The sequence below is a fragment of the Nelumbo nucifera genome, chromosome 2 (assembly GCF_055504915.1).
Source record: "Nelumbo nucifera cultivar China Antique chromosome 2, China Antique-T2T, whole genome shotgun sequence".
Taxonomy (NCBI): domain Eukaryota; kingdom Viridiplantae; phylum Streptophyta; class Magnoliopsida; order Proteales; family Nelumbonaceae; genus Nelumbo; species Nelumbo nucifera.
Window position 1 is genome coordinate 12,273,589 of NC_142650.1, and position 21,310 is coordinate 12,294,898.

The following is a 21,310-nucleotide window of genomic DNA, read 5'->3' on the forward strand; positions in this document are numbered from 1 at the left end:
AAGACATTTGGTGATAAATATCCCACTCCCATCTTATTAACAATTGGTATCAATTTATCAAACCCTACCCCCATGTCTCAAATTGGAATTACAAAGAATTATGACATCTATTGAGACTATGGAAGTTAAATTGTATTTGTCATTGGGGAGATGTTTTCAAATGCACCCTAGGCTATCCATGCAAATTCAAAACCGTGGAAGCTTGATGGTATGTGATAGTCATAAATGTAAAACGATTTAAGTTCCAATAATCTTAAGGTCAGTTTGGGAAGATTTTTTTGATAATAAGGAAGAATGCAAATACAAGGCTTATAAATAATATACAGGTTTTTGTGCTGAACATATTTATATTTACATTCTTTTAGGTTGATTTTAAATCTTCGTTTGAAAAGAGTACAAATACATACATACATACATACATACATATATATACAAAATAATGCATATAAAATACAAGGTTTTGTATTCTACATATTTATATTTATACTCTCCTTAAATATATATAAATATGTTCAATGCAAAACCTTACCTTGCATATGATATTTCTAAACTTTGTATTTATGTTTGGATTCTCACCAAACTGAGACATTTGTATTTGCAAATACCCCCTTTATGTAACAATACGTAACATGAAATTACTCATAGAGTGGAAGAAATTCTGAAGCAAAATACAACAATTTGTAGTTTAGTTAAAGAATGGGAAGAGAGGTCCAATCCAATCCAAGCGAACTTAGTGTACTGGGGTCAAACCAAATTGAATTTTTGGTAGGTGTCCAACAATCCAACCAATAACACATACGCAAAATCAAATGATTCCATATCACTTTTACTGTTGTCATTTGGGCAGTGAGAAAAGAAAAGGTTCATTTAAGGTTAAAAGAAAGGAAAAATAAAAACAGAAGCAAAGATTAAAGGAAAAGAAAGATAAGATGTTTCAAAGCTAGTATGATTTTATCACAAAAACAAAAGATAATATGATCATGTTGATTTTTGGCACAAAAGGGATATTTGAGCCAATTCAATTAGAGAGAGAGAGAGAGTCCTAGAATCCTTTTGGAGCTGACATTTCTTTTCCGTAACACTATTCCTTTGTCATTTGATTCTTCATTGAATGGGAGTATGGGTCGATTGATGGTTGGTTAGTTTCCAACCTTACATTAGTTAGTAGTTACATAATTGTTGAATTTTGACAAGTGGTCCCACACTCCCAACACTAAAAGTTTATATAAATATATCTCATGTAGTCATGTGAAGACCCGCGATATCACCATTTCGTGATCAGAGATCAGAGCTCACACCGTGGTTGTGATAATGAATATGATTCATGAGGAATAGAGAGGAAAGGAAAGGAAATCATTAATAACACCTCCCAATCAGTTCATCACTTCACATACGGGAAAACGAAAATTGCAATTATTGGCTCCAACAACCTACTTACCTTTGAAGAACAGAGGAAGAGATGGGGATAAGAATTTAATGAAATAAAATCTTTGCCGTAAAGCCTTCTAGTTTGTTTCTTATTATGGGATGGAATGGAAAGCACTTGAATTATTAAACCGCACCAAGAAACGTGCCCTTGCAGGGAAGGCAAGTAAGCCTAATCAAACATTCTTACAAACAGCTGGGGACCCCAGCAACCAAACCACTGACGATCCCCACAATAAATGAATGCAACGCATTTCCCCAAATAAGCTTTCTTAGCGACGATGACGGCCATTAAATTGACTGAGACATGAACATCGAATGGTCTTTTACCTTTTTCTCTTTCCTTGTACTTCTTGTTTTTGTCATGATTCCATAAGAAATAAAGCGAGGTTGGCAAACAATAGCAATTACCTTCATCCAGACCCAGTGCTGGCCCTGACGATCGTGGGCCCTTTTGGGTGCACCGTCTCCTCTACTTGTGTGGCTATTCCTTCTAAAGTTGACAAGGGGAGGGAGACATTAGATGCAGGCCAGGGGGAGCCACCCAGCCGCGCATCAATGCTCAATCACTGATCTGAAAATGGTAGAGAAAACATGAGGATTGAGGCCCATACTAGCATGTCATGTGGCACCGGGTCCACGCCCACCTAACCTAAACATTTGTCAAATCCAAAAGATAAAAGGACTGATCTAAGACATAACATGCTACTGGGCACACCAAGAGGAGCCCAAAGGCCCCAAAACTCCAACTTCCGCCACCTTCCTACAAATAACATGATACAAGTTCTCCGAACCCCACTTTGTATTCGCTTGGGCCATTCTCCTTGCACTGTTGTGTTGACACCCAAAAGAACGTTGAAGACTATCTAGTCACAATCGACAGATTGATTGGATAATATTGTACAAATGAAAGATTTCCCCCCAGGCCTCACCTTATTCTTTAGTGAGGCCAGGCCAATCAAATAAATGGATAATGTTCCTTCATACAACCCTTCTCTTTCAAAACATGCCCATCAGGGGGAGGACCGGTCATATGGTGAATCCCTGTTTCGTGCACACTATACAACCTATGCTCACAATGACATATTGCCACCTCTACCTCTCTCTCTCTCTCTCTCTCATATATCGAATGGCCCTCCTTTCTGGAATTTTCATTGAACAGCATACAATGGGTATAAAGAGGATATATATGTTATTTACTCCCACTTGAAAAACTGTCCACTTATAACAGTTCAAAAACTGCTCATGAATTATAAATAGTTTTGTCTTAAAAGATACTGCCACATGAAACGCCGTACACATTTACTATATATATATATGGCCACTACCAATAGTGGGGCCACTAAATTGGTGAATCCCTCTGAACTGCCATGGACAGATGATCTCCTGGCAAAGCACTTCCCATGCATCGCAGCTTGCAGTTCCCGAGTTCCGTTTCTATACAATTTTTTGTTTCTTATTTTGTCAATACCGTTTATATACAAAACATCAATACAAATACAATACGCCCAAAGAGGTATCATATTGGTATTTCAAGGCATAGGCATGAGGTGTGGGTAGAATAGTACAATGATGCTGAAGACAACTGCTAAAAATTACAAAAATATTGGTGTCTCAACAAAATGCTATTGCTATCCAATATTCATCTAAACTTTTTGACAATTTTTATACGCTGCCTTGACGGTTTGGAGTTTTGACCAATATATATCCAATTACACTGGCAGTCAACTTGTTAGATCTATATATTTCTCCCAAAAAATGAATATTTCTTTATTTTTTTAAGAAAAAACAAATGAATATGGATCTATGAATGAATATTTCTTATTAAACTCATTGATCTAGCAATAATTTGTCAAAAATGAATATTTCTTTATTTTTTTAAGAAAAAACAAAACTAAAAAATACTTTATATCCTAAATGATTTTCATGCGAAGATAGAACTGACGGATCCATCAATGATCTAGCGAACTCATTCATTGTACTACCCAGAAAAGAAACCCATCAAAAAACTTTACCAAAGTGGCCGCATTCACATGAGCAACTAAAGTTTCATTTTCCCACTACCCAATCAAATAAAGTTGAGCGTTAGATAAATATTTGATGCAAATCTATCATTCAAATGGTTTTGTACCTACGACTCCCTAGGTCGATTTGAATTACTGTCCTCAAACGTTCATATAATCACCTACTAACTACTGACAATATTGCATTAAAAATTGAAACAAAAAGTAGTGCTTACTGCTTATTTCTTTATAATTTGTTTTCATAAAGATACTGCCAAAATTATACTTGCACTATATACCCCAAAAGAACAGTTTTTCTAACTTTCATGTGATTGCTAAACAAATCAATATTTCGATAATTTGAAATCTAATTTTCTTAACAGATATTTGGAAATAACATTTGATGAAATCATTTCATTTATGGTCCCTTGTAACATTTTAGTATGTTAATCATCCAAAATATGTGAATGGCATCACAAAGATTCAAATGAATTCATTCCTCAAAAGTCAAAACACCAAGTTACCTCATTTTTTTGAAGATAAACACACACAAAAGTTATCTCATGTTTATTAACAATCTCTTTCAACTCTTCATGATAAATACTCTATGAAAAAACAAACTACAATGGTTTCATTACATGGAATATATAATGTATTCTTTCATTATCACATTGATGTCAAGTTTATTAAACATTTCATTTTCTTTCATTGCTATATTATTTATTTGAAAATAGCAAGAAATTGAAAAGCACGAGTTCTGTTCTTATAACATCTACTCAACCAAGTTCAAGTCACATGCTTGAACTAGTTGGTCAGCACCAAGATTTCTTTTGGGCATGTATTTCCTGGAATTAAGTATTTCACTAATGTCAATGCGTGACTTGTCAAGCTGTCTCTGTTAAAAAATGACCCGTCTCTCTATTTGGATCTGAATGCTAGCAAAAACTTTTTTTTGATTGGTGCAAGGAAAAGCATTTTAAACAGTTTAACTATCTTAAAAAAATACATATGATTATGGTAATGTAATGCTCCCTTAGCTCTCACGTCTTAGTGAAATTACAAAAGATGAAGTAGAAAACACATACCATGAAAAGATTGGTCTTATTTTTTTGCATAAGTGATGACCATGGGGTTTTGGGGAGTAATCTTGAACCCTTGAAGGGCTTGCATGGCAATTGATGACTGCACTTCATCTCCAAACTCCACAAAGGCAATGCCTGGCTTCGCTTCTATCATCCGGACTTCCCTGAATCCTGGATACTGTTGGAAGAGCATTTGCAGCATCATACTAGTGGTCTCATGTGGTAAATTCTGAATGAAGAGTATATTATTAGGAGCTGCAGCTGCCTCCTGTGCACCAGGTTTTCCTTGCTGGAAGGGAGCCTGCATGACAGAAGAAAAGGCCCTAAAGAGTCATAAAAAGCAAGCAAACAAACAGGAAAGTTCACTACAATGTTCCATTGGAATTTTGGTTCCTTGACTATCAGCATAAATATTATATTAGTTATCATCTGGCAGCTTGAGTAAAAGATGGTTTGCTGATACATCTTAGTGTACATGGCATATGTTCAACCTCATGACCATTTTTCGTACTCTCAGCAATGAATTGTATTAATTAGAGATAGCAGCATTTGCACAGGATAATGGGGCAATCTAGTACACCCTGTTCTTACTGGAATAGGTCCAATATGGGGTAGACATGATGGGAGTCATGTTTAGCTCTCATGTTTAGATCATTCATGATACCGTGTTGGTACAGTTTACCAAACTCATATTGGTCTGATTATCTGCCCTCTTAGCTTTAGTTTAAAGTACTTTCCCAATACCAAGGTTGGAATGCATAGATTATACTAAAAGAAAAGAGAAGATTAAAAAAGGGATGATTTACATGATAACAGCAGAGACAAGAAAACCAAGAGCCCATCACAGGCTATTACAATCAGTGCATCATGTCCAAGGCTAGGCTCTATAGGATCTTAATACAAGTGAGAAGAACATTTCAAAATTTTACTTCTTGCAGGGCAATATAGTGTCTTGGCATTCAAACTTGTGTAGGCCTCTCTTGAATAGGGAGATCAAAACATGCATCCTCATTTTCCCAAAACCTGGGGATGTGTGTTCAGTATTCCAGATTCAAGAAATGAAAGTTAACCGGAAGGAGGAATCTTCTAGAAAGCTCTCCAGTCTCTGCTAGATCTTCTATACAGCACTCCTAGAGGGATGGTAACATCAGTTCATTGTGATTATATCTGGAGGAAGTGTGTCCTTTAGCTTCAGGCTTTTCATGTAGTTGGTGTTTCTTGACAAGGTGTGCATTATTAACGATCTTAATAAAAGAGGGATGCAGATCCAAATTTTTGAGCCATGTGCAAATTGTCATAGTCATCAATCTGCTTGTTTCTCTTTTAGTCTGCCAAGTCCTTCCTCTGGGAATTCTTTTGCTCCCTTGTTTCAGATGTCCTAGTCTTGTCTCCATTCAATGAAGATAGCAATTCTCTCTTGGCCCTCAGTTTCGATTTTGAAAGACCCTTGATGCATCTTTATGCAGATGTTAGTGACTTTTAGGCCCCGTTCGCTTTTCGTTAAGTTATTTGCCCGGGTAAATGCAGTTACTTGGGTAAATTTTTCCTGGGAAACACTTATCCAGGTAAGTGCATTTACCCATGTTCTTTTATTTCTTATGTAAATAAGGCAATGACCATTTTGGCCATAAAAATCCATTATTAAAAATGGCATTTTTGTCACATTCAAGTGTTGGCAACTTTCCCCCTAGGTAAGAAAGTTATTTACCCACCTAGGAGGTAAGTGATACCTAGGAAAATAAACTTTCCTTGGTCCCCACATAAATCTGAAAAAAAAGAACATGGGATTCTTGGTCAATGGGAACCAAAATCCAAAAAAAGAACGCCCCCTTAATGGATTTGACTCCAGTTCTCAATTAGTTCAAAGGGTCACTAGATCTAGGGATTTTTTGTCTATAATAGGTCCAATGTGCAGTTACTCTAAGTGTTTTTTAACTCATCATTTTGAACACATATGCATAAAGAATTATACTTGTGAAAGCTAAATTACTGTAGCCGAAGTAGCAGAAAAGAGAAGAAGAAGAAGAAGAGATGCTGGAATGTCGAACTTCACTGCTCAGTCGACAGTACTATTATTTATATTATGGTGTAGTACAATGATACAGGAAGTTACTAGAATGCCCCTGATTAGTGATGGGACACCCAAACAACTTAAAACATTAAACAGGATTAGGCCCATTAACAAAGGCCCAGTACAGGACAACTTAAACTTAAGTATAGGCTAATAAGAACTCTTATCAGCCGAATACTCATACATACAAAGACTTCAATCCAACACTCCCCCTCAAGCTAAGCATGGATATCAATCATGTTTAGCTTGCCAAGCATGTCCCTAAACTTTGCTGCTGCCAGCCCTTTAGTCAGTACATCCGCAATTTGCATCTCAGATGGAGTATAAGGCACATAGAGTTCACCCGAGACAATTCTTTCTCTAACAAAGTGCCGATCAATCTCAATATGTTTTGTCCTGTCATGCTGCACGGGATTGTTGGCAATGTTGACGGCAGCTTTATTGTCACAATACAGCCTGAGAGGACCTTCAGCCTTAATGCCAAGTTCATTAAGAAGAGTTCTGAGCCATAAGAGTTCAGCAACCCCGTGGGCCATAGCTCGATACTCTGCTTCTGCACTTGATCTAGCCACTACATTCTGCTTCTTACTGCGCCATGTGACCAAGTTTCCTCCCACAAATGTACAGTAACCCGAGGTTGACTTCCTATCTCCAACAGACCCAGCCCAATCTGCATCAGTGTAGGCTTCAATTTCAATTCTATTGTTTTTCCTGAAGAGAATTCCCTTCCCTGGGCAAGTCTTCAAGTACCTGAGAATCCTTTCAACTGCTTTCATATGAGGAATCTTTGGAAAGTGCATAAATTGACTGACAACATGCACAGCATAAGCAATATCTGGCCGAGTGAGAGATAAGTATATCAGCTTCCCTACCAATTTTTGGTATCTCTCTTTATCACAGTAGTCCTCCCCTACTGATTCCTGCAGGCCATGGTTCTGTTCCATTGGAGTATCTGCTGGCCTGCACCCCATCATGCCTGTTTCCTCTAGGAGGTCAAGAACATACTTCCGCTGACATATGTAGATTCCCTCTCTTGACCTGGCAACTTCAATCCCAAGAAAATATCTCAAATGACCCAAGTCTTTGATCTCAAATTTAGAAGCTAGAAACTCCTTCAGTCTTTTTATCTCTTCCAAGTCATTCCCGGTAATTACCATATCATCCACATAAACAATAAGTGCAGTAAATTTGCTATCCTGTCTCCTTATGAACAAGGTATGGTCTACACCACTCTGAGTGTACCCCACTTTCTTCATGGCCCCACAGAGCCTCTCAAACCATGCACGAGGAGATTGCTTCAACCCATATAATGCTTTTCTCAGTTTGCACACCTTTCTACTAAAGTCATAGCCTGGTGGAGGTTCCATAAATACCTCTTCATGAAGGTCACCATTTAAGAAGGCATTCTTCACATCCAGCTGATGAAGTTCCCATGAAAAATTTGTTGCTAGTGACAATAGAACCCGAATTGTGTTGAGCTTTGCTACCGGGGCAAAGGTTTCTTTGTAGTCAATCCCTTCTTTCTGAGTAAACCCCTTTGCCACAAGTCTGGCCTTGTACCTTTCAATGGATCCATCCTCCCTGTGCTTTACAGTAAACACCCACTTGCACCCAACAGTGGTCTTCCCCTCTGGCAGATCCACTAATTCCCAAGTTCTTGCTTTCATTAGGGCTTTCATCTCTTCATTCATAGCTTCTCTCCACCTTGGATCAGACACAGCCTCTGAGTACCTAGAAGGAACACGCACAGAGGAAAGAGCAGACACAAAGGAGTGATAGGCAGGAGATAAATGTGAGTAAGAAACAAAATCAGCAATGGGGTGCCGAGTGGTGCAAGAGCGGATAGGCTTACGGAAAGCAATAGGAAGATCCAAATCAGAAGTATGAGAGTTGAAATTACCTTGGATTGTAGAGACAGATTGATCCAAGTCCAACCGGTTGCTGTCATGAGGATGAGGACCCCTTTTTCTTCTGTTGTATGTAAGTATCTCTTTTTGTTGCCTACTGGAGCCTTCAAGAACATCTGCAGCATCAGGAGAGGTAACCGGCACAGTGGGAGCCTCACTGGGTTGACCCGGAATGTCACAACAAGGAGTAGGAGGAGAGGATGGAAGACCCGAGGCAGATAGGGGAACAAAAAAGGAGGGAGAATGAGAATCCTTTTCCATCCCACTAGTCTCCCCCTGAAGAGGATTCTGAGAAGACTGAAAATAGGGTTGAGACTCAAAGAACACCACATCTCTATTGACATACTTTCGCTTGGAGACAGGGTCATAACACTTGTAACCCTTTTGTGTAGGAGAGTACCCCAAGAATATTCCCTTTGTAGCCTTAGGATCCAGCTTAGTCTTCTTTGGATCCTTCACATGTATGAAACATATACAACCAAAGACCCGAAGAGGAAGGGGAAAGTCTGGAAGAGTGGGGCACAAAACAAAGAAAGGGGTTTTCATACCCAACACCTTAGATGGCATCCAATTTATCAGATATGATGCAGAAAGTACAGCTTGAGACCAGTATTGCTTGGGGACTTTGTGTTGGAATAGTAAGGCTCGAGCTGTCTCCAATAGATGTCTATTCTTGCGCTCAGCAACCCCATTCTGCTGAGGAGTATAAGCACAGGATGACTGATGTAGTATACCAGCATCTTCCAGGAATAAGTTCAAGGATTTTTCAAAGTATTCAGCAGCATTGTCTGACCTGAATTGCTTAATCTTCTTATTAAACTGTGTTTCAATCATCTTGCAAAATGCCATGGTTATCCGTGGTACTTCATCCCGTCCTTTTAACAGGTAGATCCATGTACAACGAGAGTAGTGGTCAATAAAACTGATAAAGTACCGGAAGCCATCAAAGGAAACAATGGGTGAAGGGCCCCAGACATCAGAATGAACCAAATCAAAAGGAGCACAAATTTCATTGCTGGAAATTGGATACACAGTTCTACATTGTTTTGACATTTGACATACTTCACAGGTTAGACTCTGACTTGGAATGCCCTTAAACAATTCGGGAAACAACATTTCTAATGAGAAAGACACATGACCTAGCCTAGCAAGCCAAAGATGCAGCTTAGCTATTGACACCACACTTTCCGGATTACTAGCAGCAAATGCTTGTAAGGCTGAGTCGCTGTCTGCATCAAGGTAGTAGAGGCCTCCATACTCATGACCGCACCCAATCGTTCTCCTTGTCAATCTGTCCTGGAAGACACAATGAGTAGGAAAAAAGGTTATACTACAGTTCAAATTTTTGGTAAGTTTTGAAACAGACAAGAGATTTGAGGTAAGACTGGGAACATGTAAAACTGATTTAAGAGAGAGGTCCTTGCTTAGGTCAACAATTCCCTTTCCAGAGATAGTGGAGAAAGACCTGTCAGCAACTCTCATCTTATCCTGACCAGACAACAAATGATATGAAGAGAATAGGGAAGACATATGTGTCATATGGTCAGTAGCACCGGAATCAATAACCCAAGAAGTAGAGTCAATAGAGCCAGTGGCACTGAAGGCAGAGGTTGTACCTGATCTAGCAAGAGATGTAGAAGCAAAAGAATTATTTCTTAGATGGGCTAATGCCCTACTAAGGATCTCAACCTCACTAGCAATGAAGCCCAATGTACCAGTTCCAGAGGAATCAGCAACCTGTCCCATAAGAGAAGAAGACACTGTTGGTGTATTTTGTGAGTTGCCATCATTGTTGCTGGCGACAAAATTCCCACTTGCCGCAGGCCTGTTATCTCTAGAAGAAACATCTCTGGGTATTGAAGACATCTTGACTGCAGCCACTGTGTAGGTGACACTGATTGAAACTAGCCGAAGCAGTTCTGAAGGTTCTGAACCAGTTCTGGAGCAGATCTGATTAGCTGAAATGATCACAGCAGGTTCTGACAGCACTCGACACAGTTTCAGACTTGCCGAGACTGTCACAGTTCTGAAACAATTCAGTTACAACAGCAAGCAAGGAGTTCTGGGCTGGTAACCGACCTGAAGCTAAGGGTTCTCAACTATTGTGCTATGCAGACTCCACTTGAACTTTGAGTACTGCAACTGTAAAGAGAGTGCCCTTCCTTGCGGCCAATACTAGGACTGCTGACATCAGTCCTCAACTAGGGTTCACAGTGCTGAACAATCTGGAGCTGGCAGCTCCCTAGGTAATCTCACAGCAGTGGTGAGGGGTTTCGGACTGATAACCACCCTGAACTTGGAGCTGTTTGCCACATTGCTATGATGGTAGAAGTGTTCACAGTGCTGGTAGAACACTAGATAGACTTCACTTGGGCTGAACCAAAAACTGCAACAGTTCGGGTACAGTAGTGAGTGAACAGTTCGAGGCTGCAACAGTAGCAAGTGAACAGTGGCTCTGTAGAAGAAGCTAAGTCTGTGCGAGTCTTGCTGGAGCACCGAAGCTGCAACTGTAGAAGTAGCCAAGCCCCTTTCGGCTAGTGCTAGGACTGCTGAAATCAGTCCTCAACTAGGTCTGTCCTACACAGACCTCTCTTAGTAGCCAAATAGCTACTATTTGCTGGAAATAACCTAGTAGGACATCTACTTCTGGGTCTTACTTCCCTTGAGTCCTACAACCAAGAGAAACCCTAGGTTCGAACTTGCTTTACTCTCTTACACCCCTAGGTCTTCACTACAGCAACCCAGAAAAGGAAGAGAGAAGATGAAAAGACAGCAAGAGAAGAGAGTGTGTGCCGGCTGAAACCAGGAAGAAGCTAATGCTCTGATACCATGAAAGCTAAATTACTGTAGCCGAAGTAGCAGAAAAGAGAAGAAGAAGAAGAGATGCTGGAATGTCGAACTTCACTGCTCAGTCGACAGTACTATTATTTATATTATGGTGTAGTACAATGATACAGGAAGTTACTAGAATGCCCCTGATTAGTGATGGGACACCCAAACAACTTAAAACATTAAACAGGATTAGGCCCATTAACAAAGGCCCAGTACAGGACAACTTAAACTTAAGTATAGGCTAATAAGAACTCTTATCAGCCGAATACTCATACATACAAAGACTTCAATCCAACAACTTCTAATAATTTTTTTTGATTGCTCATAAAAAAAAGGCAAATTATCCAAACAACTCGTGTAATCTATCACAACAAGGACCCATTCATATATGACTCATGTCCTTTTTCCAACCTTGCCCCTGGAGTTACTTGCCTGCCAGAAAAAAAAAATCAAATCCCTAATCGCAAGGCATACAATAGACTACAGGATGCACAAGTCCCAAGTCCCCCCCCCAGACAGCCACATTGTCCCAATCTTAAGGTATTTCAGGAATCTCCTTCAACTGGGAGAGAAAATGGCCACTGTGGTGTGGCACTTCCAAGTCCCAAGTCCCAAGTCCCCCCCCCCCAGACAGCCACATTGTCCAGATCTACCTCTCAAACTAGACCATATTCATGAACTGGTGCAGCTGCCAATATAAATATACAAACTAGTTCTAAAATCACTAATCTTACTGCTCAACACTCAATAACCCTATTTTCCAAACAAACAAACACTTCCTTCTGATAATTTTTCTTACCATGAAAAAAATGAAAAACCTAATTTCCCATCCATCCCTGACTCACCCCAGCAGAGTGGGTTAGGGTTGGCTTGGTTCAACAGGTCAAAATCAGATATGACCAAAGCAAACCCTAAGTCATTGCAATCCCTGGTTTTAGCTGATTGAGAAGCAGACGTGGTAACTGAAATATTAACATTAGTGTAATTCAAGAATAAAACTACAGGATGGAAGTAAACTTACAGCAGGCCCCCCATTACTATGGTCAGCTCTACCATTAGCAGCTGCTGCTGCAGAATTTGGAGCCTCAGCTTTCCGTTTTCTTTCGGCTGCAAAGACATTCAGTTCAAAGTCAAACAAATGGTATCCAAAAGACAGTTTTCTCTTTTTTTTATCAGCAACTGAAAAAATATTTAATTAATGAAAAGAGAATATTCAATCGTAAGAGCCCTTCATAGGCTAGCCTATCCATCAAATATAATATAACTATATTGTTCAGTTTACAATGGATTAACCAGCCCCCAGTACAGGTCATTCCTATCAACCCCCATCTTGGCTAGTCCATCAGCCATTTGCAGATCTGGGTGCTCAAGTAATTGAGCAATTCATTTCAGACACTAGGAACTTTCTCTCTCTAAAAACATATCTGAATCTCCATACCCCTGTCTTGTCACCCTTCAACCAAAAGACATCAATACTGGTACCATTATTAACCATTTTTACCCATATTAAAAAATAAAATTTTAGATTTGTTAGGATTTGGATCCAATAATGCAAATATGAAATAGGTTTCTTTCCAAGTTTTTATGACAATGTCTTACAATTGCAAAGGCAATCAGCAAAGAAGCTATTCTGGGCCCCATATACCCAACTACAGAAACTCTAAAAGAGTACCAGACCAAGCATTAAAAAATGGAGGTTAAAACAATTAGTTCATCCAAGAACTTCCCCTAGTTGCTTTGAATAGGAACTTTTGGCAGCTTTGTATTCAACATATCAGACTGATATTTTAACTGCATTCCATTACCAAGCAGCCATGGTAGGAAGTACTGGAAACATTTAAAAAGTACTACAATTTCGGTTAACCATTAGAATGGTTTTCCTTGTCTCCATTGGAATCCATTTATTGATACCAATGCAGTGTCTACTTCCTGACCTACTTTTTAATGAATGATGATGTCTACTAGACACAAACAAAAATTTTCATAGAAACACAGTTACCTTTCTCTTCTTGCTTCTTTTTTTTCTCTCTTGGAATGTAGGTTCCATCTGCTTTTGCTACACAATCAGATTTTGTTTTTGCATATTGTATCCGCTGAACCAAGTAAACCATGTTACCATCAACAGTGATTTCAAACATAAAGACACAAAGTAATGAATACTCACCGAACACCATGGAATATAAGTAAAAAAATGCAGTGCATTTAAAGAGGTATTTATATCGAGGTACAAGCATAGTTTACAAGGTGCTGAGGCAAGGTGGCAATGGGATTTTTTTTTTTTTAAAAAAACATGAATCCTGGTATAATACCCTGGATTCCATAGAAAGCAATAACCATCTTTCACTATTAGTTGTCTATAATCTTCATAAAAAAATGTAATAAACTTCATTTAAAACATAGAAAATCAACGTATTCATGTAAAAAATGGAAGAAAATAAATTTCAGAAATAGAGGGGTTGAGCCTCTATTTTTGTCCTAGGAAAATCAATATATGTTCATTGGACAAAATTTTGAGTTCTTCCATGCTTATATTAGTTCAGATTTTTAAGTCTTCGAGGGTTCAAAACAGTATACATCTTTGATTGGACCCTAACAAATAAGAAAAGTAATAAAAAGAAACTAATATTTTAACTCAAACTCAATAACTTGGTTTAATAATGTGTACTTTATTATTATAACCTCAGAAAGTTAAGAATATTCTAGAGCACCGTGTAAAAAATATCTTGGTGATTAAGTGGGGCGACCCCCTAGTATGAGCACCTTATTGCCTAGGCATCACTCTACATGCTAAGCTACCTTGGTATTATCTGATTGTTATAGTTACATAGTATATCCTAGAGGTAGTCTCTATTTTATATAATAGTGGGTTGTTCTTGTATCATTTGTGTAGCAATAGAAAACATTCCTTCACTAGGTTATTTGGTTTTTCATTTGATTGATAGAAGCATGTTTGTATTTTATTGGATGGTCACAAGAAAGTATTGTGGCCATGTGAACTCATGAAACCAAATCTCCTAGGTTTTATTAGAGGCCACAAGAATATGTGAAATCATCTCACTGGGTGATTAAGTTTATCCTTAGGCTTATATCATGTCTAGGTTTTATTAGAGGCCATAAGAAAGTGTTATGAATATGTGAAATCATCGCTCCACATGTTAGGCTACCTTTTTTTTTTTGATCAATAACACTTTCATTAACTCATCAAAAGAAGATTTACAATAGGAAGGCAAACACGCTTATCTTCCAAGAGCAACAAAGAACCTCAAGAAAAGAAAAAAAGAAAGAAAACACACTATAGTTACAGCTTAGCCCAAAAAAGTGAATCCCTTTCTGCCCCTTGTTTAGCTAAACCGTCAGCTAGGAAACTAGTCGATCTTTTAACCCAAAGTATCTTAACTTCCATCTCCCTCACCAGCCACTTGAATTTCCTCCTCTCATTATTGTACTTCCATAAGCCATTGTGATCTTTAATCAGCCACCCTATCACCACCTCTAAATCCCCTTCAATTAAGAGTTTCCTGATGTTCAACTCCTTAGTTTTTTGTACTCCTTCCATAACTGCAAAGATCTCAGCTCTAAGGGAGTCACCTACTCCAATTGGGCCTGAGAACATAGCAGAAATGGCCCCATTTTCATCCCTAAAAACACCCCCAATCCCCGATTGTCTCGGATTTCCCCTGCTACAACCATCAAAGTTTAGTTTCACGAATCCACTAGGTGGAGGGGTCCAAGCCACACTCATTACTGACTTAGTCTGTGTGCAATTTGCAATTTCACCCCACTTCCTCAACATGTCATCCACAGTGTAATCTGTGAAAAGCTCCAAAGATTTCAGCCACTGTACCGCCCTAATATGAATGATAGCCCTCAAATCTGCTGCTCCTCTCTGAGCTTCTGAGAATATCCTAGAGTTTCTTTCTTCCCAAAGTGTCCAACATACTGCAGCCCTTAGTCCTCTCCACATTGTCCTTCCCCTTTTTATCCGCCACCTGAAAAGAGAAGGGGAAAAAAGGCCTTGCAAGTCTGATGGGGTATTCCAATTACATCCAAATAGGGACAAATCCCATTCCCAAATTGACCTCGCAAAATGGCAAGACACCAGTAGGTGAAAACCAGTCTCCCCATCCGCAAAATGGCTACCTTCATATTTCTTAATATTCCTAGTAAGGTACTAGATCCTGGAGGCAGTCTCTACTTTATCATATGATAGTGGGAAGTTCATGTATCACTTGGGGTGGCAACAACAAACAAGCACTCACTGATAATTTTGCTTTTCATTTGATTGATAAAATGTCTATGTTTTATTGGAAGAAGTGTTTTAAAAGCGCAAGGCGCAAGGGACATTTTGCGCCTGAGGCGCAAGGGCCATTTTGCGCCTGAGGCGCAAGGCGTGCGCCTTTTTGAGGCAAGGCACACAATTTAAAGAAAAAGCTAAAAATTTAAACAAATTCAAAAAAAAATGCAAAAAATCAAAAAATTATAAAACATAATATTAATAAAAATATAAACTTAAGTTTTAAAATAAATGATTTAAAAAACCTATTTATCTAAAATTAAAATACATAAATATAATATGTAAAGCATATTCAATTGAGAATTTAAAAATGAAATCAAACATACAAAACATTTTCAAGCATATAAAACCCACAATCTCTTTTTTATATCAATTGCATCAAGTAGTTAATGTGACATATTACATTCCTAACTCTACGAGCCGCCTTTGTGCCACGCCCCTCGAGGCAAGCCCAAACAAATCCATGTTAAGGTCTTAAATTCTTATTTTTCACACAAAAAATAATAATTTTATAGTTTTAATTGCTTTTAAGAAGATATTTTATTAGGATGAATGAATGGACAACATTACCAAATAGGGGATTCTTGAAGCTTCGATGAGTGAGCGGAAACTATAAAATTATTATTTTTTGTGTGAAAACTAAGAATTTAAGACCCTAACATGAACTTGTTTGGACTGGCCTCGAGGGGTGTGGCATGGGGGTCTAGGGGCGGAGCCCCCGGCCTAGATGCTAGACTCAAACAAAAGGAAAAAGCGACAATTTTTCAAAAGGCACACCAGGCGTGCGCCTAGGACCTGGGCAAGGCGCCTACCCTAAAATGCGCCTCACCTGTGTGCCTAGGCGTGCCTTTTAAATCACTGATTGGAAGGTTGCAAAAAAGTGTTGTGACCATGTAGATTTTAGACTAATTGAAACCCAATCACCTAGGCATGCACTCACAAGGTGATTTGGCTTTAAATTTGATTATTAGCATGTTTGTGGCTTATTGGAGGGTCACAAGGTTGTGACCACGTGTACTCATCAAAATCAAAACACCTAAGCATGCACTCACTAGATGATATTGTTTTTCCTTTGGATTGATAGCATGTTAGGGTTTTATCGGAAGGTCACAAGAAAGTATTGTGACAATGTGAAACGTCAATATATATATTAGAATAACTTGGAAATTCTTGATTGTGATAGTAAGGTAGTAGACCTTAGAGGTAGTCTCTATTTTTTCATATGTTAGTGGGTAGTCTGTGCCTTGGAAATTCCCCAATGTACATACTGCATACCCCTTCCCCAATCATAAATACTCAGCAACTGTAGTCCCAAAACCTAAAATACCTCCCAATTATCCATGTACAAATTACACGGATCAACTTTTTATTCAATCCATCTCCCATCCCTCCTCCCCCCACAAACTAATAACTTGCATCCCTCCCCCATGCAAACAAAGAAACACTTCTTAGATGCCTAAAACACCAAAAACACATCTGCCTTAGGCCTACCAGATCACCATAAACCAAGTACATTTTATCAGCTACCAAAATCACATCTCCCTTTATTCCCTCTCTAAAAGAACCATTCTAGCAAACTCTTCACCACCTAAGAAGAACAAGAGCAATTTCTTACTAACCTAAACTTTCTGTCAATTGCCTTCTCCAAATCCATCTTCTTCTTTGTCTGCCTAACTCTGTCAAATAAAAACTCATCATCTTCCTTTTGATGTTGTAAATCTCCTTCGCTATCTTCCCCTGATTCTTCATTGTCAATATTCTGAAAATCATCTTCATATATGACCACTAATAACATTATTATGGACTCTTCTTCCTCTGTTTTCCTGTATAGGATTATCATCTTAAAATTCCAACAAGTTAACATCACCTGAATCATTTTTTTATCAATAACAGAATCAATTCCATTAATTATGAAGAAATTTAGTACAATAAAAAAAGAAAGAAGAGGGAAGGGATAAACTCTCTTAGCCCTCCCCAACATAAAATATGGTTACAACACAGCCCAAAATAAACTATTTCTTCCTACCTCTTGTTTAGCAAGTGTTTCAGCAAAGGCATTTGCATCTCTTCTGACCAACTGCAGTCACCTCTATCCCTTGTAACAACTTGATGGCTTTCCTCTTCTCATATATATAGCACCATCATCCAGCCTCCTCTTCTTTTCAGAGCCAGCTTATTACAAGCTTCGAATCACCTTTAATTAACAACTTCCTGATATTCAGCTCCTTAGCCTTTTGAATCCCTTCCATAACAGCCATGGTTTCGGCCCTTAAAGAGTCCCCAGTTCCAATTGGACCTGAATAGAATGCAATGACATTTCCCTCCTCATTCCTAAACACTCCTTCAATGCCAGACAGGACCAAATTGCCTTCACTACTACCATCAAAGTTGAGTTTAATAAAACCTCTAGGGGGTGGGGACCAAACAGGCCTGACCACCTCCAATAAAAGGGGGAAGAAACATCACCTGAATCATTTAATACTTTAAATCTGAACAACATCACCTCTTTATCTTTCAAAGATCTTTCTGATAACAGGCTGACTGTCTGAGTGTTAATCGTACTTGATTACAATGTCAAATGAACCTGGACCACATAGCCCACTCTTTAGATGAGAAGAACCTCAATTACATGGACTGGTTTATTCGTTACGATACCAAATACCGCATGGATACTTTTAGATGTACTCTCTAGAATTAACACTTTTAGAATATGTAATTCAGTATGTTTTGACAAATTATAATAAAAATATCTGCACATGTTAAAAACTTAATTAAATTTGGCAAGACACAAGTCTTGAGAAATGAATTTGTTTTCATTAGAAACCGAAATTTCATTCATTAATCAAAATGTGATGGAGTATAAAAGAGCTAGGTAAATCCCCAGCCACCCCTTTTGGTTTTACAATTTTATTCCAATAACAATTCAATGCAAAAAAGTTATTCCCAATTAACCCTTTGCTTTGCCAAACAATCTGCCATTCCATTTGTCATTCTTCTAACCCATCTAAAAGTCCCACTTCTTTCGCAATTGTAACAATCTCCCTTAGTGCCTATAACTCCAAGCTCTTGGACCATTGCTGCTTAGCCAAGAATGCCAAGTTTTGAGTCTCCCCCCACTACTAACTGCTAAAATCCCAACTGCTTAGCTAACCTCAGCCCCTATTGCAGCACCAATACTTCAGTTTTAACAGAATCTCCTACTCCAATAGGGCCTGAATAAAATGCTTTTATTGCACCATTTCCATCTCTAAACACTCCTTCAATTCTTGATGAGCCTGGATTGCCTAAAGAGCTTGCACCAAAATTTAGCTTCAGCCTATGACTTGTCAATGGTTTGATCCAAAAAAAAAAAACGTGTCAATGGTTGCTACTCCACTATAACCTTATCCTTTACTTTAGAAGAGTTTTCTACTCTTCACATTATCCTGCCTCCTTTTTTTGAGTGCCTCATGAAGTTCAAAGTTCAAACTGAACAAGCTTGCCACATTTTGAGGTGCTTCCCACCTACAACCAAAGAGAGGGGAAAACTTCATCCAAGCACCACTCATGAAAGGTAAGTAGGAATCATCTCTCTGCTTGCTTTGCAAAGAATGCACATATTACAACAAAGGCATTTATTTATTTTTATCAGCAAGAAATTTGAAAATTATATTAAAATATGAATCTGGACATTACAATGATGGGGTGTATCCACCCATAAGGACTTGTTCCAATCCCAATGAAGTTACAAAAATTACAGTAGTGCCCAAAACAACTGTTGCCTTTATACCCCTTGTTTTGCTAGAGTATCGTCCATCCCATTTGCTGTCCTAACCCAGTTGAAAGTTATGTTCAGCTCCTGTGTGATGCTATCTATTTCCCTAAACTCATGCCTATAGATCCAAGGCACAAGCTGCTTACTCCTGGCCCAAGAAATGATCAGCTTTGAGTCTCCCTCTATGAGAAAGACGCCTTCTCTGAAGCACACCATCGGTATTAATCTTCCCAAGAGCCACTTCCCAGCAGAAGGCTTGGATTTTAGGTGGAACAGATCTACTCCAAATTTTTCTCCCCCCAAACTGTTTGTTTAGATTGAAGAGCTGAAAAAAAAGAAGCACAAGAGAAAAGGTTTGTGGAAGAGGTTAGGTTACCAGTATCAACAAATTGACCATCCAAGAAAACATTACCTAGTTTGTCTAATAGGTCAACTAGAGAGTCATTCATTCTCTAAGGCCTCTTTTAAACCCATAGTTCTAATTTGACCCCGACTTGAAAGTAGACCAAAATTTAGAAATGAGTTCCTTCCTGTAATTGGACAGAGTGTAAAGCAAAGGGAAGTAATCCTTAAGGATAGCAGTTCCCAACCAAAGGTCTTCAAAAAGTGCATTGTCCCTACAGCCCACATCATACCTTATAAATCTTAGCAAAGGAGAAAGCACTTGGTGGATAGATTTCCAGGGAAATTTTGCAGAATGAAAAGCTACCTTGGCATCCCAACCATTGCCCACGGCACCGGCACCATGGATACTCACAATAACTCTATGCCACAATATTCCCCTTTCCAACAGCAGGCACCATAACCACTTCCCAAGTAGAGTAATATTCCTATGGCTTAAGTAAATTCCAAGTCTGCCTACAAGAACTTCAGAAAACACATTTCTTGTACATCCTGAAATTCTCATTGAGATGCCTTAATCAAGAATGAACTCCCGATGCCTAGTGAAACTCCACCATCTGTGGGCATATGTTGCATCAAGATGACCTCAACTGGATTATTTTCTACCAGATTCATATCACAAAGGCTCCATTGAGCCATCCACAGCCATTCACTCAGATTTTGTGTGGTGACATGTTCCCACACAGACACATGTACAGGGGTGCCAATATCATGTCAGATATTTTGATTTTTAGTGTAAATTTTTTAAACTGTGTAAGAAGGTTATTGTCATGTGGCAGTCATCTTGTTTTTTGCAAACGCAAAAGGGCCCTGGATATTTAGGCATCTGATAAGAGAAGCAATAGCCATAGCATCTAATCTGAACCGCTTGTTGAGGTGGATTCCGAGATTAGCAAATGGTCTGAATGATTGTCTAGCTATACTGAGGGTAACAAAAAAAACTCTAGATTGGGGTGTACCAGGGCCAGGAATTGATGTTAAACTATAATCTGTCAAAGAAACTCTATAGTTTGGTACAGAGTTTTCCCTCTTGAGAAGTAGCATATTTTTTTATAATTTAATGTACTAAGGCATATAAGCCCCTTTAGTCGAAATTGACCCCCAACCTACCAACGGAAATTTCAGTCTTTGGACTTGCTTACACAAAACCGCCAACTACCCCACCAGCATCTTCCTCTTCAGAACCAATTGAGGAACCAACCTTCTGATTGCCAATGTCATCTGATCTCACTTAGAGACACTTGCAACTGACCCCTCTCATAGCATCTCTTAACTCCATCAGTCCATCCAAAAGGATGGATTAATTATCAGAACATATTTTTTCAATTATTATAGCCAAATCTTGGACCTCTCTTTGATTCTCTTACCTATAGATATAAACAAGAGGGCTGTTTTTTACCGTGGATGTTCCTCATAAATTTTGAACTGAAGAAGTGCTTAATGCAACTTTTCTTATAAATTGGGCGCCATCCCAAGTCCTGAATTTTCATTGTCCATTTGATCTTTTGCTTCCTGGTTAGACTGTAAGAGCCCTTTTTCT

The 21,310-nt window shown here is 38.7% G+C and overlaps 1 protein-coding gene across 1 annotated transcript in view; it reads right to left on the bottom strand.

Moving 5' to 3' along the window:
• Positions 1-4,361: 4,361 nt before the first annotated feature.
• The window catches only part of U2B'' (U2 small nuclear ribonucleoprotein B), a 38,390-nt gene continuing 21,441 nt past the window's right edge, over positions 4,362-21,310 (bottom strand). Inside the window, exons 3-5 of the mRNA XM_010258689.3 lie at positions 13,320-13,413; positions 12,342-12,427; positions 4,362-4,811 (exon numbers count right to left, since the gene is read on the bottom strand). Of these exons, the coding sequence (XP_010256991.1) occupies positions 4,530-4,811; positions 12,342-12,427; positions 13,320-13,413 (462 nt within the window). The 3' untranslated portion in view covers positions 4,362-4,529. The remainder of the gene's footprint in view (positions 4,812-12,341; positions 12,428-13,319; positions 13,414-21,310) is intronic.